This window comes from Bos indicus, chromosome 16 (assembly GCF_029378745.1).
Source record: "Bos indicus isolate NIAB-ARS_2022 breed Sahiwal x Tharparkar chromosome 16, NIAB-ARS_B.indTharparkar_mat_pri_1.0, whole genome shotgun sequence".
Lineage (NCBI taxonomy): Eukaryota > Metazoa > Chordata > Mammalia > Artiodactyla > Bovidae > Bos > Bos indicus.
In genome coordinates, this window is record NC_091775.1 from 71,936,338 (window position 1) to 71,953,377 (window position 17,040).

The 17,040-nt window shown below is 49.2% G+C and overlaps 1 protein-coding gene across 4 annotated transcripts in view; it reads left to right on the forward strand.

The window, feature by feature from the left end:
- The first annotated feature begins 5,134 nt into the window (after nt 1–5,134).
- The window catches only part of PACC1 (proton activated chloride channel 1), a 35,503-nt gene continuing 23,597 nt past the window's right edge, over nt 5,135–17,040 (forward strand). The window contains exons 1-2 of one of the 4 annotated variants that reach the window (XM_070768625.1): nt 5,135–5,328; nt 10,085–10,181. In XM_070768625.1, coding sequence (XP_070624726.1) covers nt 5,293–5,328; nt 10,085–10,181 — 133 coding nt within the window. In that variant the 5' untranslated portion in view covers nt 5,135–5,292. Of the gene's footprint in view, nt 5,329–10,084; nt 10,182–12,184; nt 12,275–12,870; nt 13,676–17,040 lie in introns of those variants that run through there. The other 3 variants (XM_019976663.2, XM_070768623.1, XM_070768624.1) reach the window with 3 other exon arrangements.

Here is a 17,040-nt window from a genome sequence, read left to right on the forward strand (position 1 = left end):
AATCTGCTACAGAAAAATCCTGTCGACTTAAAAGTACTCACAACCTAAAAGTTGAGAGTTATGTTTTATTCGGTGGGACTTTTTAGGACTTCCAGCCCAGGAGATAGCATCTCAAGTGACTCTGGGATAGCTGCTTTGAGGAGGCGAGGGGAGGAGCCAGGTTATGTGGAAGTTTTGCAACAAAGGGCAGGGAGTGAACATCAAAAGATGATTGTTAATTAAAGAAAGCCAATTAAGGAATATAGCTCTTTTCTGTGTATGGGAAGATGCAAGATCTGGGCTCACTGAAATCATTCCTTTCATATGCTCCTCAGCTATCTGGGGCCAGTTTCGGTATTCTCACATCCTATGCTTTCTTTCCTCAAGGTTTATCGTAGGAAGAGGCTGCAGTGTGATGGCTGCTAGATGGCAGACACTCTTCTCTTTCCTGAGTTCCCTTAGGACTCACTGGCTCATTTGGGAGAGCTGGAATGGCTGATGACTATGATATCCTTGCATTCTTGTTTACTGATATAGCAGGAAATATTCAAATTTTCAAACCCAATATAAGAAACTCAGAAGGTGGTACATACTAGGGCAAAATTTAAAGCCGTGTAGGGGGATGAGCTGGCAGTGGGGTTTGCTGTTTTAACAGGATGCTCAGAGGAGGTGATACTGATATAGGTAAGGAGATATTGGGAGAAAGACCTGAAGGCAGTGAGGAAGTGAGTCATAGAACTCCCAGGATTAGAGCAGTCCCAGAACAGGGAACAGCCACTACAAGTCTCTTATGCTCAGCATGTTAAGGTAAGGAGAGAGAGAGTGAGGGGAGGAAAAACAGACAAGGTAGGCATTGCAGGACAGATCCTATAGTGCCTGATAGGTCCCTGTCAGGACTCTGGCTTTGGAGGAGGCGAAACAGAGGAGTGACATGATCTGCCTTTGTCTAGCAGGCTCTCCCTGACTGCTGTGTTGGGAGTTGGCCATGGTTGTAGCCAGGGTGGAAATAGAGAGGACCAGCTAGGAGGCAACTGAAAGTAACCTACGAGAAATGCTGGTGGTTTGTACCATGATGGTGATGATAGAGGTGATGAAAAGGGGCCAGATTCTGAATACAGTAGAGTCAGCAGGATTTGCTGATTTAGATGTGGAGTGTAAGAGGAAGAAAACAAACAAGGATGACTCCAGATTTCACCAAAGCAAATGGGAAGATGGAGTTTACGACACTGAGGAAGCCTGAGAGGGGAGTGGGTTTGGGATAGGAAGATCAGTAGTTCCACTTAAAGCCTGCAGTAACCACTGATACTACTACACCGGATCCTTACAGTGTGCCTGGTGGCGTTCCAAGCACTTTACAACCGATGACTCAGTTAATCCTCTCAGAGCTGTAGGGATAGGTAGTAATATTCCTATTTTTCATGGCAGGTAATGGATGCACAGAGAGATTAAATAAAGTTCCCATTCAGTAAGTGGCAGAACCAAGACTTAGAACCAGGCAGTTTGGTCACAGCTACCCTCTGCTGTTGCCAGGTGGACATCCAGTGGAGAAGTTGCTTAGGCACCCGGATGGGTGAGCCTGGGCTCAGGGGAGAGCTGGAGGCTGGAGATATGCATTTGAATTCATTTGGAATACAAAATTCACACTAGAATTGTGCTCTATTCCTAAGGCTGCTATATCAAAATGCCACAGACTTGGCTGCTTAAATAACAGAAATATATCCTATCACGATTCTGGAGGCTGCCGCTGCTGCTGCTAAGTCACTTCAGTCGTGTTCGACTCTGTGCGACCCCACAGATGGCAGCCCACCAGGCTCCCCCGTCCCTGGGATTCTCCAGGCAAGAACACTGGAGTGGGTTGCCATTTCCTTCTCCAATGCACGAAAGTGAAAAGTGAAAGTGAAGTCGCTCAGTCGTGTCCTACGCTTCACGACCCCATGGACTGCAGCCTGCCAGCCTCCTCCATCCATGGGATTTTCCAGGCAAGAGTAGGGGTGCCATTGCCTTTTCCTTCTGGAGGCTAGAAGTCCAAAATCAAGGTGTAAGCTAGGTCATGCTCCCTCCAAGGTGTAAGCTAGGTCATGCTCCCTCCAAGACTCTAGACAGAATCCTTAATTGCCTCTTCTTAGCCTCTGGTGGTGGCTGGCAATCCTCGGAATATTGCCCATTGCCAGGCTAAGGATGGAGCCTGGCCTCCTGAACCATGCACCAGCAGGTGAATTACAGCTCACCATGGACTATAGCTGCATCAGGCATTCTCCTGGTGTGCGTATCTTAATATCCTCTTCCATCTTCTTGTAAGGTCACGGGTTATAATAGATGAAGGGATTGCCTTGCTCAGCATGACCTCGTCTTGACTAATGACATCTGCCACAATCCTTTTTCCAAGTAAGGTTACATTCTGGGATACCAGGGGTTAGGACTTCCATGTACCTTCTGGGGGAACGCTCTTCAACCCATAACAGGAATTTGCAGGATATAGGTGGTAATTCAAGCCATGAGACTACAAGAGACCACTTTATTAGTTCCTCGGGAGTAAGAAGAAAGATCAAAGACCTAGCTTGAGGAAGGCCACCCTGTAGAGTTGAGGGGATGAGGAGAAATCAGCAAAAAGGAGTCTGGAGAAGGAGCAGCAAGTGAGGTGGGAGGCAGAATGGGAGTACGTGGTGTCCTGAAGCCAGAGGAAGAAAGTGTACAAGGAGGAGGGAGGAAGAGCTAGGCCAATGTAGTCGATAGATCAAGAGAGAGGAGGATGGGAAAATGGCCATCTGATTTGACAATTCAGAGGTCAAACCTTAAACAGCACCCTCTCAGCGGAGTGGAGAACATAAAAACCTGATTGGTGTGTGCTCATATGGAAATGGAAGGAGAGGACTCAGGGACATTTAAGGATAGAAAATTCCATTTACATGCACACAGCCTGTTTCTCCACTCTAGCATGGAAGAGCCAGGAGAGCAAGGACTCTGGAGTACCCTATTCATGTCTATATCCCAGTGCTGACCACACTGTATTTAAACCATGTCAAATATTGTACTAATCAGTATCTCCTTCAAATGCAGGAACCCATCATTTCCCAATTTGGTCATACCAACAGAGTAGAGAGAAATGATAAGGCTGAACTAGACTTCTCTGGTTCCTTCTAGTTCTAAATTTCTATGATTGCATGACTTGTTCTATCAACCGCCCTTGTAGTAATATAGGGCATTTAATGAGTTGTTTATTATTGTCTGTTTGTTTTGGTAAGCAACTGTTAAATGAAATGGCTGGAATAAGTGTTCCATTCATAAACTTAGCACGTTTTTGCTGATTGCTTACTATGTGTTAGGTGCTATATATATTGTCCCATTTAATGATGTGAGAGGGGAATTAGTGATAGACAGGGAAGCCTGGCGTGCTGCAGTCCATGGGTCTCAAAGAGTCAGACACAACTGAGCGACTGAACTGAACTGAGAGGGCCTAGGCTGGGTTGGAGTGGTCAGAAGAGGTGGTGGAGGCCTCACTAGGAACACTCTGGAGATTCAGGGCACTCTGATGTGGCTGGTGCTACGGTGGTTGCCACTGAGGAGGGAAGAGGCCCTGAGTGGCTGCGTGCAGGGGTCTGTAGAGTTGCAGCTGCTCGGAACACAGAGCAAGCATTCACCAAGGCATAAGCAACCTCTATCTGCTGCACCACTGAGCAGCCCAGGGCACCACACAGAACAGCTGTTGCGGCAGTGGGAGGAGGGAAAGATGTGAGTCCGCCCGGCTACAGGGCAAACACCCAGTTTTACACCACATTCAGGGCAGGAGGCTTTTGCTGCTGCAAACAGCACCTTTGGGTTTTGCTGCATGACCTACTTTGGTTCAAAGAAGGATCTAGGAAGCAGGTAGCATTTAGCAGTTGCATTCTAAGGCGAACTGAGGACAGCTCAGACCTGTGGGAGAGGGGCAGAGAGCCAGGATGAGAATCGAGAGGTTCTAACTCCAAGGGTTTGACCCAGGAATAATGAAAGAACTGGGTCTGTCTCTTGTTCCTGCGTTAAATAACCTTCATTTGTTCATGGCCTTCTCCCAGTCCTTTCTGAAACAAGGTACCTCCGTTTCCTCATCTGTAAAACAGAAAGAAAAATGCCCTCATGGGGTTCCTCGCGGGATAAAAGGTGTAATGGCCATGAACTTGCTCGGTAACAAATTGCTCTGCAGATATTTACAACAGTTATAAAGCACCAGGCCAGGCTTCCTCTTGCAATTATAGATTAGGATCTCCTACCCCTCTGACTTGGCCCCCTCGTTCCACTTGACACTCATCTTCTCCGTCCTTCCCCCTCCAATAAAGAGAGGAAGTAAGAGATGAGGAAAGCACGTGCATCTAACGCCCTGGTGAACACGTGGCTCTGGGTAACCCCCAGGCTTCGCTGTCCGAGGAAAGTGGAGCGCGGTCCCTGCATCTGGTTCCATCACTTCATGGCAAATAGATGGGGAAACAATGGAAACAGTGACAGACTTTATTTTGGGGGGCTCCAAAATCATTCCAGATAGTGACTGCAGCTAGGAAATTAAAAGACGCTTGCTCCTTGGAAAAAAAGTTATGACCAACCTGCTTTATTAAAAAGCAGAGACATTACTTTGCCAACAAAGGTTCGTCTAGTCAAAGTTATAGTTTTTCCAGTAGTCATGTACAGATGTGAGAGTTGGATTATAAAGAAAGCTAAGAGCCGAAGAATTGATGCTTTTGAACTGTGGTGTTGGAGAAGAAAGACTCTTGAGAGTCCCTTGGACTGCAAGGAAATCAAACCAGTCAATCCTAAAGGAAATCAGTCCTGAATATTCATTGGAAGGACTGATGCTGAAGCTGAAACTCCAATACTTTGGCCACCTGATGCGAAGAGCTGACTCATTGGAAAAGACCCTGAAGCTGGGAGAGATTGAAGGCAGGAGGAGAAGGGACGACAGAGGATGAGATGGTTGGATGGCATCACCAACTCAATGGACATGAGTTTGGGTAAACTCTAGGAGCTAGTGATGGACAGGGAGGCCTGGCGTGCTGCGGTCGATGGGGTCGCAAAGAGTCGGACACGACTGAGCCACTGAATGGAACCGTCCCGCGCCCAGAACTACATTTTCCAGCAGGCCTTTTGCGGCCCCGGCGCCGTGGGGCGCGAGGCGCATGCGCCGAGTGCGGCCCCCGCCTTGGTCCCGAAGCCGCTCCTCCCTCCGAACAGGTTTCGCGTTGCCGCCGAGAGCCGGCGGATCTCGGGGCTGCGGCGGCCGTTCTCGGGGAGCTGCCTCTCGCGAACTCGAGCGGGCTCAGGTGTGCCTTCGCTCCGGTCAGGGCCATGATCCGCCAGGAGCTCTCCACATCTTACCAAGAGGTACACGCACGGCAGTGGCGGGGAGGGTGCTACAGCACAGTTTGCCGCGAGGCGGAGCGGGTCTCGGGGGTCCGGGCGTTTTCTGGGGTGCCCGGGGTAGGGGGCGTCCGGGTGGGCAGAGCGCGCCGCCGAGGAGCGGTCGGGGGAGGGGTCCCCCCGCGTGCCGAGCTGCGGCGGAGCAGGAAGGAAGCGGGGCGCGGAGCCTCCTCCGGACGCGGCCGTGGCTGGGCCGAAGGATGGAGCCCCGGGGCTCCGGAGCCGCGACCCGTAACCAGCCCGTGACTGATTAAAAGCCTCGTCCGGACCCGGGCGGCAGCGCGGCCCGCCGGGCAGCACCCCGGGTCGTCTCGAGGACCGTGGGGTTTTTTGCAACAAGTGGAAGCACCCGCGCCCTTCTTTCTCCCCGGCCGGAGCAGAGGCGCGCTGGGCGGCAGCCCACCTCCACGCCCAGGGCCTCGTGGCCCCTCAGCTGCTAGCGGTAGCGATTATCACAGCCCGTCTGGATGGCTAGCAAGCTTTGAAAGTGTGCTTTCTCCCACAGAGCTGCTTCTCGCTCCGCTCCGTTTCTCTCCCCCGTTTCACCTCCTCCCACGACTGTAACTCTCACTTTCCAGTTCTTTGTCTCTTTTCTTGCCTGTCCTGAGCTACCGACGAGCGGTTCCAGCTCTTTCCCCAGACCAGCTTCTCCTCCTGACTCCAGCTTTCCTGTTCCTCCTCGAGGGTCCCAAACCCTGGTCATCTCCGGTGCTCTCGCCTCCCCTGTGCCCCTCACCGTGCCCCCATCTCTTGGCAAGTTCAGACAGCTTACATCCTCAGGTTTGAGTCCCTAATTCTGCCCTGATCACCTCTCCCTGTTTGGTGTCTCCCATGCTGTACACATTTGTTCAGGGTCCTACCTTGATCCTGGGCTTCCCTTGTGGCTCAGCTGGTAAAGAATCTGCCTGCAATGTGGGAGACCTGGGTTCGATCCCTGGGTTGGGAAGATGCCCTGGGGGAGGGAACGACTACTCACTCCAGTATTCTGGCCTGGAGAATTCCATGGACTGTATGGTCCGTGGGGTCACAGAGTCGGACACGACTGAGCGACTTTCACTTCACTACCCTGATTCCAGAGCATCCCTTTGTACATACACCTGATGCTGCCCCTGGTCTGCGCAGAACAGTCCAGACTTCCTAGCAAGCTCTGACAGCCCTGCAGCCGAATCCTGTCATCATCTCCTCACCCACCTAGGTTCTGACCACACTGGAAACACCATTTCAAAATGTGCCCCTGCTATGCTTGTGCTCACACTGCTTCTTCAAGTCCTTTGGTTAAAATTCCCTTATTTTACAAGGAGGGATCTCAAATCTCACGTGCTCCATGCGGTCTGACTTTCCAGGCTAGTCTGAAGTTTCTGTCAGTCTCTCATTTGAGCGGCTGCTGCCTTGAGCAACACTGATCAATACTCATGTACATTTCACCCTTTGTAAATGATACTGTGTGGAGTCTGTAAAGCAGATGGCTTCGCCCTATAGTAGAAAGGGAAGTCAAGTTGAAAAGAGATGATATATTTACCCGAGGTTTGCCATTTTTTAATGCAGGATCCGAGCTAGAATCTGACTTTGGGGACAAATTTCTGTGTTTCTCCTACCATTTCCTTTATCCCAAAGGAGCCTGTTGGATTTTAGCCAGTGCTTGGGATTTTGTGGCCCCTAGATTCTGTACCCACGGCAGTGGAGGAATCCTGGGGAATAAGTTGTGTCTTTTCCTGACTCTGCAAGTTTTCAGGTTTATAGGGAATAGAGCATAACGGATAAATACCACGACTTTAACTTTTTTTTGATTTCTTTTCTGCCGGGTCATTGCTGTGCGGGCTTTCTCTAGTCGCGGTGAGTGGGGGCTGCTGTTCGTTGCAGTACACAGGCTTCTCATTGCGGGGGCCTCTCATTGCGGAGCACAGGCTCTAGGCCGTGTAGGCTCAGTGGTTGCAGCTCCTGGGCTCTAGAGCACAGGCTCAGCAGTTGTGCACGGGCTTAGTTGTTCCTTGGCATGTGGAATCTTCTCCAGCCAGGGGTTGTACCCGTGCATTGGCACCACCCACTGAGCCACCAGGGAATCCCCAAATACTAGGACTTTTAAGGCAAAAAGTCTGAGTTCCTTTCCTTGCCTTGCCTCCTGCCATTTGTGTGACTTTTGTCAAGTCACTTCTCTGAGCCTCCAGTTCATTTGTAAAATGAAGGTAATGGTAGTCCTTATCTCATGGGGCTGTGAGGATTAGCTGAGTTGGTATGTAGGGTGCTTAGCTTAGTGCCTGGCAGTAGTGGTCCCTCAGTGAATGCTAGTTCTTATTAACAGGATGTGGGCAGCTCCTGCTTCTGGGAAGCACTGGGGTCTTGGTTTACAGGACCCTGTCTCTCATCATCTGCATGTAAACTCCACCGTCCTCTTCTCAAGCAGGGCTCCTGACACGTTTGCTAAAACATAGGCAGTTATCCTGCTTGCAGGGTCAAGGCCAAGGGTGGATTCAGTTTCTGGTTCCCCATGGTGGGAGACACTGGAAGGACCCCTCCCCTTGGCTTCCTCAGTGGCCCATTCTGGAGGTCCTGTCTCTCACCTTCAGAAGAAGGAGGCCTCCTGACTCTTTCTTGCAGGCGTCATGCTAGAGAACTTGGCCAGGGCCAGGCAAGAAGGTGGGTTTATTATGGCTTCAGGTAGTCAGGAGGGGAGCTGGGTTAGGAGCCTGCTAGGGTTATAGGCTGAACCTTTGTGAAGCTTGGATCTGAGAGTGCTGGGCCTTTCCAGGACTTGTACCTCCCTTTTCCTTTGGCCAGTGAGAGCCCTGGGGCTCTCTTGGTCTGTGTTCCCACTGGGGGCCTGGGTCTCGTGGTATCTTCTTTAAGCTTCTAGCCCTCTTTCACTTACTGGTTTTCCTTTTCTTTTGGGCTTGGAAGGCTTTAAATTAGAAGTTTTCCCTGATTCTAAAAGGGCAGGCATGGAGGAGGAGATGGAAGAGTATTAGGTACGTAAGAGCTGTATTTTAGCTCAAGTCTCCTAGAGATGAATTTTTAATGAAAATGTCTTGAGGGACTTCCCTGGTGGTCCAGAAGTTAAGAATCCACGTGCCAATGCAGGAGACACAGGTTCGATCCTTGGTCTGGGAGGATCCCGCATGCCATGGAGCAGCTAAGCCCGCGCGCTGCAACTGCTGAGCCAGTGCGCCTGGAGCCTGTAATCTGGAACAAGAAAAGCCACTGCGATGAGAAGCCCATGCGCCACTAGAGAGAGCCCCCACTTGTTTCAACTACAGAAAAAGCCTGAGCAGCAGTGAAGTCCCAGCACAGCCAGAAATAAAGAAGTAAAATTATTTTTGAAAAAATGAGAAAAATATTTTAAAAAAAAAGAAAAAATCTTGAGACCTTGAGTGTTGACACTGGGAACCTAAGAAAATACTGCGACAATCTATCCCTGCCCCCACCCTTCCAGTCCAGGGGATTGCTGGCTGCTACCTGGAGTGAGACACTCTGGTCTTGCTGTTTCTTGCTCTTCTCCTTAATACTGTGGAACCTTGTCGGTTATCACTGTATCATTGTCCCCATTTGACAGGTGAGAACACTGAGGAAGTAAGGTGGAGGTTGCCTGCATTAGGCTGCTAATTAGCACCTGTCTCTGGGGTGGCCTACCCTCCCTACATTGTTCTGTATTTGCAGCCTGAGTTGGTGAACTTTAGCTCTGATACCGACTTCACTGTTCCATCCTGTGCCTCAGCAGACGCTAAGCTTGCATTTCCTCCTCTTCCGGAAAGTGATTAAGAGCGTGGGTTTTGGAACTAGACTAACTTGGATTTGGCTCCTGTCTCTGTGGCCATGGAAAGTCTTGTGAGTTGAATTGTGTTCCCTGAAGAGATACATTGACGTCCTCACCCCCAGCACCTCAGAGAATGACCTTATTTGGAAAGAGGGTTATTGCAGATGTACTTAGTTAAGACGAGGTTGTACTGGAGAAAGGCCCTAACTCAGCCTGCTTGGTGTTCTTATTAGAAGGATGACTGTGTGGAGACACAGACTCCATATAAAGATGGAGACAGTTTGGAGAGTGGGTGTGTCTAAAAGCCAAGGAGCACGAGGAATTGCTGGCATTACCTGGAGCTAGAAGAGAGGCATGGAAGAAGTTCTCCGTCACAGCCTTCAGAAGGAACCAGCCCTGCCGTCACCTTGACTTCAGCTTGCTAGCCTCCATAACTATGAGGGGATAAATTCCTGTTGTTTTCAGCCAGCTAGTTTGTGGTGCTTTGTTATGGTAGCCCTGGAAGACTAACATATAAGAAGTTATTTGAAATTCCTGAACTTGGTTGTGTTCATCTGTAGAGCTGGTATAACATACCCTGCATCATGGGCTTCCCCGGTGGCATTAGTGGTAAAGAACCCACCTGCCCCGTTCAGGAGACCTAAAGAGACACGGTTCTATTCCTGGGTATTCAGGAGACGTAAAGAGACACGGTTCAATCCCTGGGTTGGGAAGGTACCCTAGCAGAGGGCCTGGCAACCTACTGCAGTATTCTTGCCTGGAAAATCCCATGGACAGAGGAGCTCGTCCATGGGGTTGCAAAGAGTCAGACAGGACTGAAGCGACTTCACGTGCACGCATGCACATACCCTGCGATGTATGATTTTTTTTTTTTTGGTGATAATTGAGAAGCAGCCTCTGCTTTCTTATTTTAGTCTAGAAAGGCAAAGCTGATGTAGCTGACTTCTTTGTGCTCTTTGTTCCTCCCTTTAGCTGAGTGAGGAGTTGGATCAGGTGGTTGAGAACTCAGAGCAGGCGGACGAGCGGGACAAGGAGACGGTCAAGGTCCATGGTCCAGGGATCTTACCAGGTGAGTGGATTCAGCACTGGGGGTGGACGTGACCAGTGCTGAGCCATTGCTGCGGCTGCAGGCCCCAGTCCAGCCGGACACCTGTGTCAGAGGGGTAGTCCTGCCCGGTGTTGGATCTCCAGTGTCACCGTCATTTTGCGGCCATACATATTGGATGCAATGGCAGGGACTTTGCATCTCTGCTTTTCTGTTTCTTTTTCCCTGGGAAGCTGTTGGCAGTTGAGCCTCTGATACCTGGGTCACTTCCCAGGGCCCTCTGGGAGATTATCTGGTAAGCTCACATCTCCGACAAGAGGCCTCTCCAGTTTTGTTGCCCAGCTAGCTGGTCCCATCAGTAAGGTGGCATCCTGCAGGGCCTGGCAGTGACAACGTCTGGTACCTCCACCACCTCTTCCTCCTGCCTACACTCTGCTCCCTTAGCTTCCATAACGTGACACAGTACTTCTCAGACCACTCCTTGCAGCCTCTTTTGTAGTCACCCTCCCGCTCTTGGGTGTTAACTGTTTGTCAGAGGCCCCCTTCTCTCAGTCTCTGGTGGGTGGCCTCGCCCAGGCCCCCTCCCCTGCTTCAGTCATTGTTTGCACACACGTGTCTGCTGTGGTTTTATCTCTGGCCCAGAGGTACCTTTTTACATATGCTGTGTACCCTGATTCCCAGATGATGGCTCTGCCTGGATGTCCTAAAGTTCCCCCAAACTCCACATGTCCAAAATTGACCTCATGTTTTCCCCACTGCCAGCTTGACCCTCTCCCAGTGTTTCCTGTTTCCAGGGACAATGCCATCACCACCCAGTTGGACCCGAGAGTCATTCTTTTTTCCTTCCTTCCCCGCTTCCCCGTTTTCACTGCCCCTTGACCCTGCTGGCGTTTTTCTTCAGGCCTCGCTCCAGGCTTTTCTGTTGTTTTATTCCTCTGCCTGGAGTTCTCTTCTGTCTGTCATTTAGTTAATGCATAATCATCTTTCAGCTGTCAGCTCACTCTTTTTTTCCTGCAAAGCCTTGTCTGACTGCCTGGCTAGATCATGTCCACTGTCACTGGTAGCCTCGCGTCTCTGGCTTGCAACTGTCGCTGATGGAATGGTGTAAGAGTTTGCCTGACTGTTGGGTTAATGTCTGTGTAGTCTACTAGACTATAAACCCCACCAAGGTAGAGACCAGTCCCTTTTGCTTCCCCACTCAGCCCTGGCCGTGCAATAAGGATTTGTCAAATGAATGCCTGAGTGAGTGAGTGAGTGGAGTCCTGCCTGACTCCAGCTTCTTGGGTGGATTGAGGGAGGTGGGGTTCTGCTCTTCTAGACTCCCATATTTGGAGGGGTGGGGATGGGATCGGAAATTCTGTGACTGTGCCTAATCCTTAGAGAAGACTTTGTAGAAGGAAGGAGGCAGGAAGGGCGGCTAACATTTACTGACTACTTCCCCTGGGCCAGGCTCTGTCATCCCCACGGCCCATCTAATTCTCATGACAGCCCTGTGAGGCGGTCATCCTCTTGATTCCACTTGAGGCCCTAAGGCTCAGGGAGATTAAGTGCATTGTGGGAGAATCTTGAAGCTGGCCTGCAGACTGACTGCATCAGGCTCTGTCTGACCCCAGATACTTTCTACTGCACCTGTGATTTTTTAAAAAAATAGCTTACGCATCCTTCTATTAAATTCCAATGTGCTAAAGGTTGTGGCAGGACTGCGCCGACTCTGACTCTGGACATTGCCTCCGAGGGAGACAATGCCCTGAGGTCCTAGGGAGAAGGTTTTGAAAGCCTTGTGTATTCGTTTCTAACTTTTATGTAACAAATTACCACAAACTTAGTGACGTAAAACAGCTCAGGTTTATTATCTGACAGTCCTGGAGGTCAGAAGTCCAAAACGAGTCTCCCCTGGGCTAAAGTTAAAGTGTCAGCAGGCCTCAATTCCTTTCTGGAGGCTCCAGCGAAGAATCTATTTTAGTGCCTTTTCCAGCGTCTCAAGGCTGCCTGCCTTTCTCAGCTCATGTCCCTTCTTCCACCTTCAGGTCTTTCTCAGATCTGCTCGTTCTGACACTGACTTCTGCCTCCTCCTTCCATGTTTAAAGAGCCCTTGTGATTATACTGGGCCCATCCAGGTAATCCAGAATCATTTCCCTGTTGTTGTCTGTTTTGAATCGGTTATCTGTGTATTTGGGTTGTGCTGGGTGTTTGTTGCTGCATGTGGACTTGGTCTCATTGTGGCAGTAGGGGCTACTCTTTGTTGCGCTGACAGGCTTAGGCTTCTCTGCGGTGGCTTCTCCTGTTTTTTAGCACAGGCTCTAGGTGCATGAGCTTTCGTAGTTGGTGCCTCACGGGCCCCAGAGCACATGGGCTTCAGTAGTTGTGGCGCACAGGCTCAGTTGCTCCAAGGCATGCGGGTTCTTCCTGGACCAGAGATTGAACCCATTTCCCTTGCATTGGCAGGTGGACTCAGCCCCTGAATGGAGAGTCCCATTTCCCCGTTTTAAGGTCAGATAATCAGCAACTATAATCCCACCTTTGCCCTGTAATTGACATACTTATAGGCTCCAAGCTTGAGGACGTGGACACCTGTGGTGGGTCATTATTTTGCCTGTTGCACCCCGAACGGCCCTCTTGCCCCGAGGCAGAAGAGGATGGATGGAGGCAGCAGGAAGAGGATGGAGGCCAGGCTTGGAAAGACGAAGTTTCCTGTTGTGCTTCCTTTCAGAGATAAATGCCAGGCAAATGAAGACATGGCCATGATGACCTTCAACCTTAGCAGCCTCTCTTTCTGCCTCAGATTCCTGGGGCCTCAAAGCCTGAGATGAGTCAGAGCAGGAAGCCAGCCACCAGGCAGAACGGATTTTGGGTAGTTTGTTGGCCAGCAAGAGCCTTCCCTGATTTTGGGGAACTCTGCTGGATATGTGTCCTGTTTAGACCGTAGACAGTCCGGTGCTCAGAAGTCCCTTCAGCGGGTCTCAGTAGTGACTTTGACGATGTGGGGTACAACTTTCCGAGCTCGTGGCATGCCTCTGAGTCCCCTCACGGTAGTAAAACTAATGGTACTGATGACGACAGCCATGCTGGCTAGGTGCTTTCCTGTACCAGGCCTGGGTGGGGCTTTCTCTACAGACTCTATCACTACCTTATAATCCTCCTAGCCACTTTCTGGGGGAGATGTTTAGTCCCAGTTGATAGACAAACCAGGGGCACAGAGGAGTACCGTGCTCCGGCTGAATGAATGGCAGGGCTCCCGATGAACCCAGGCCTGTCTCTCTGAATGTATTCTGACTCTGGCTCAGTTGTTCCTGGATGAGGGGCTTTCTTGTCCCAAACGCCTGCCTGACATCCGCCAGAGTCACTCACGGACTCCTTCATCTTTGCGCCAAATGCCAAAACCACAAAGAAGGGGAGTGAGACATGGCCTGCTTCCAAGAGCTCATGGAGAGAGAAGCTCATGTGGAGAGAGAAGGCAGGTTACCCCGAGAAGAACATAACCCTCCTTCTACAGAGCCTACCCTGAACAACCGAAAGGGGTCCGTTTCTCCCTGTTGCCTGCTTTCCTAGCGTTCATTACTCTTCTTTTGTAGCATGTAGCACAGCTGAGAGGGCGCATTTACTGACTGTAATTCTTCAGTTGCGTCAGCCCCTTGGGCCTGCCCCGGAGTTCTGGGAGGCACGAAGGCTTGTCCCCTCTACTCTCACTGTAATTCCAGTGCTTAGTAGCCTGGCCCTCTCTAGGTGCTCTGGGAGAGGGAGGTGGGGATTTAGAGCAGGAAAGCATCGTATCTAAGCCAACTTGAATGAATGAGTGAACGAAGGCCAAAGAAATGCTAGAGACAGGGGCTTCAGGAATGAATGAGCAAGGGCTAGTTGCTGAAGGAAGTGGGATTAATCCGAGGGTGATGTATGGGTGGAAAAGAAGGGCTGGCGGGGAGGAGGGGTGGCATGTGCAAGCACATAGCGGTGGAAATGAAAATAGGACATTTCAGAATCAGTAGGAAGCACAGTGGTTGGACAGGCTTGATGAGAGAAGCAGAGGGAGGTGAGGTAGGAAAGCCTGGCTGGGTCAGACTGGGGCTGGGGTTTCAGCATTGGCGGTTTGGGCTTTCTCTAGGGAGCAGCAGTATTTAAAGGAATTAGAACAGAACAGTAAGGAATGAAGCGGGCATTTAAGGAAGGTGAGTGTGGCAGGGTGTGGGGCTGGATTAAGTTGAAGCAAGCCAACTGTGGAAAATTCTTAAGGAAATGGGAATACCAGACCACATTACCTGCCTCCTGAGAAATCTGTATGCAGGTCAAGAAGCAACAGTTAGAACTGGACATGGAACAACAGTCTGGCTCAAGATCGGGAAAGGAGTCCAACAAGGCTGAATATTGTCGCCCTCCTTATTTAACTTGTATGCAGAGTACATCATGTGAAATGCTGGGCTGGACGAAGCACAGCTGGAATCAAGACTGCCGGGAGAAATATCAATAACCTCAGATATGCAGATGACACCACCCTTATGGCAGAAAGCAAAGAGGAACTAAAGAGCCTCTTGATGAAAGTGAAAGAGGAGAGTGAAAAAGTTGGCTTAAAACTCTACATTCAGAAAATGAAGATCATGGCATCTGGTCCCATCACTTTATGGCAAATAGATGGGGAAACAGTGGAAACAGTGTCAGACTTTATTTTTGGGGGCTCCAAAATCACTGCAGATGGTGACGGCAGCCATGAAAGCTTGCTTCTTGGAAGAAAAGTTATGACCAACCTAGACAGCATATTAAAAAGCAAGACATTACTTTGCCAACAAAGGTCCGTCTAGTCAAAGCTATGGTTTTTCCAGTAGTCATCTATGGATGTGAGAGTTGGACTATAAAGAAAGCTGAGCACCAGAGAATTGATGTTTTTGTACTGTGGCGTTGAAGAAGACTCTTAGAGTCACTTGGGCCTCAAGGATATCAAACCAGTCAATCCTAAAGGAAATTAGTCCTTGAATATTCATTGGAAAGACTGATGCTGAAGCTGAAGCTCCAATACTTTGGCCACCTGTTGTAAAGAACTGACTCCTTGGAAAAGAGCCTAATGCTGGGAAAGATTGAAGGCAGGAGGAGAAGGGGACAACAGAGGGTGAGATGGTTGGATGGCATCACTGACTCAATGGACATGAGTTTGAGCAAGCTGAGGGAGTTGATGGATAGGGAAGCCTGGCGTGCTGCAGTCCATGGGGTCAGACAGGACCCAGCAGCTGAACTGAACTGAAGGCAGCTGTGCCATGTCAGAGGCTGGAGGCTGATATGATAGGCTGCTTTGATGTGGGGGAAGGAGAAGCAAGAATCAAAGAAGATTCTGAGGTTTGAAGCCAGGTGAGGAGGAGACTAACATACAGAGATACAGTCCAGAGGGGCAAGTGGCTGGACGAAAAGACGAGCTTCAGTGGGTGTGGTGTCTGGTGGAGTTGTCCCAGAGGCAGTGAGAGCTACAGGCTTGACAGGAGAGAGGTGAGGACTGGACCCAGAGTGGGAGGGTTAGGGGCCTGGAAGAAAGCCAGGACACAGAATGTGGAATAAGCAGGGAAGGGCCATGAGCATGGGAAGGGTCCTCACTTGGAGGCCGGAAGAGGAGGTGGGCTGGAGTTCAGGGTAGCAAGACAGGAAGACAGTACAGGGATGCTGAGTGTTAAGCAGCGAAGGTTCGAGTTAAGCACCTGGCATTCAGGATTGTATTCCCAGTGTTACTCTCTGAGGGAAGTAATTCCATGCCATAATGTAGTTAAAGCCTCAGTCTGTTCATTTCCTCTCTATCAGGGGAAGCACAACTGCTTATTATTCTTTTCAAAGGAAAAGATGAGATGGGACGTGCTAATTGAATAAGCAGTTGATGTATTAGGGATGTAATCAAATTGAGAACATTTGGTTAGTTAGTTCTCCACGGAAACAACTGTATATTAATAGAACAGACAAAGATAAGCAACCAAAGAAAAAATAAGGTAAATTGAACCTCATCAAAATGAAAAACTTGCACATCAAAGGATATTATCATGAAAGTGAAAAGGTAGCCCACAGGATGGGAGAAATTTTCAAATCATATATCTGATAAAGGACTTGTATTTAGCAATTATAAAGAACTCTTATAACTCAGTAATAAAAGACACCCTAATTAAAAGTGGACAAAGAATGTGAATAATGTTTCTCTAAAGAAGGTATACAAATGACAGATAAACACATGAATAGATGCTCAGCATTGTTAGTCTTTAGGGAAATGCAGATCTAAACCACAATGAGGTGTAATTTCATACCGACCAGGATGACTACAATCAAAAAGACGGTGATAAGCAAGCTTTGGTGAGGATGTAGATAAATTAGAAACCCCAGACATTGCTGATGAAAATGTATTAATACAATGGTGCAGCTACTGTGGAAAATAGTCCAGCAGTTCCTCAAAAGGTTTAAATATAGAGTTAGCATATGACCCAGTGGTTCCACTCTTAGCTATATATCCAAAGGAAATGAAAACTGTATGTCCACACAAAAACTTGTAATGAATGTTTATAGCAGGATCATAATAGACAAAAAGTAGAAACAACACGAATGTCCATTCACTGAAGAAGGATAAATAAAATGCTGTGTTCACACAATGGAATATTATTAGGCAATAAATAGGAGTGAAGAACTGATACATGTTACGACATGGATAAATCTTCAAAACGTTCTGTCATGTGAAAGAAGTCACACAAAAGGTCACATATAGTATGATTCCACTTATGAGACTTGCCTGGAATAGGTAAGTCCATAGCAACAGAAAGTAGACTGTTGGTTGCCAGGGACTGAGATAAAGATGGAGTGACTGCTAATGGGTATAGAGTTTCTTTTTGGGTAATGACAATGTTCTGTAATTAGATAGTGGTTGTGACTGTAC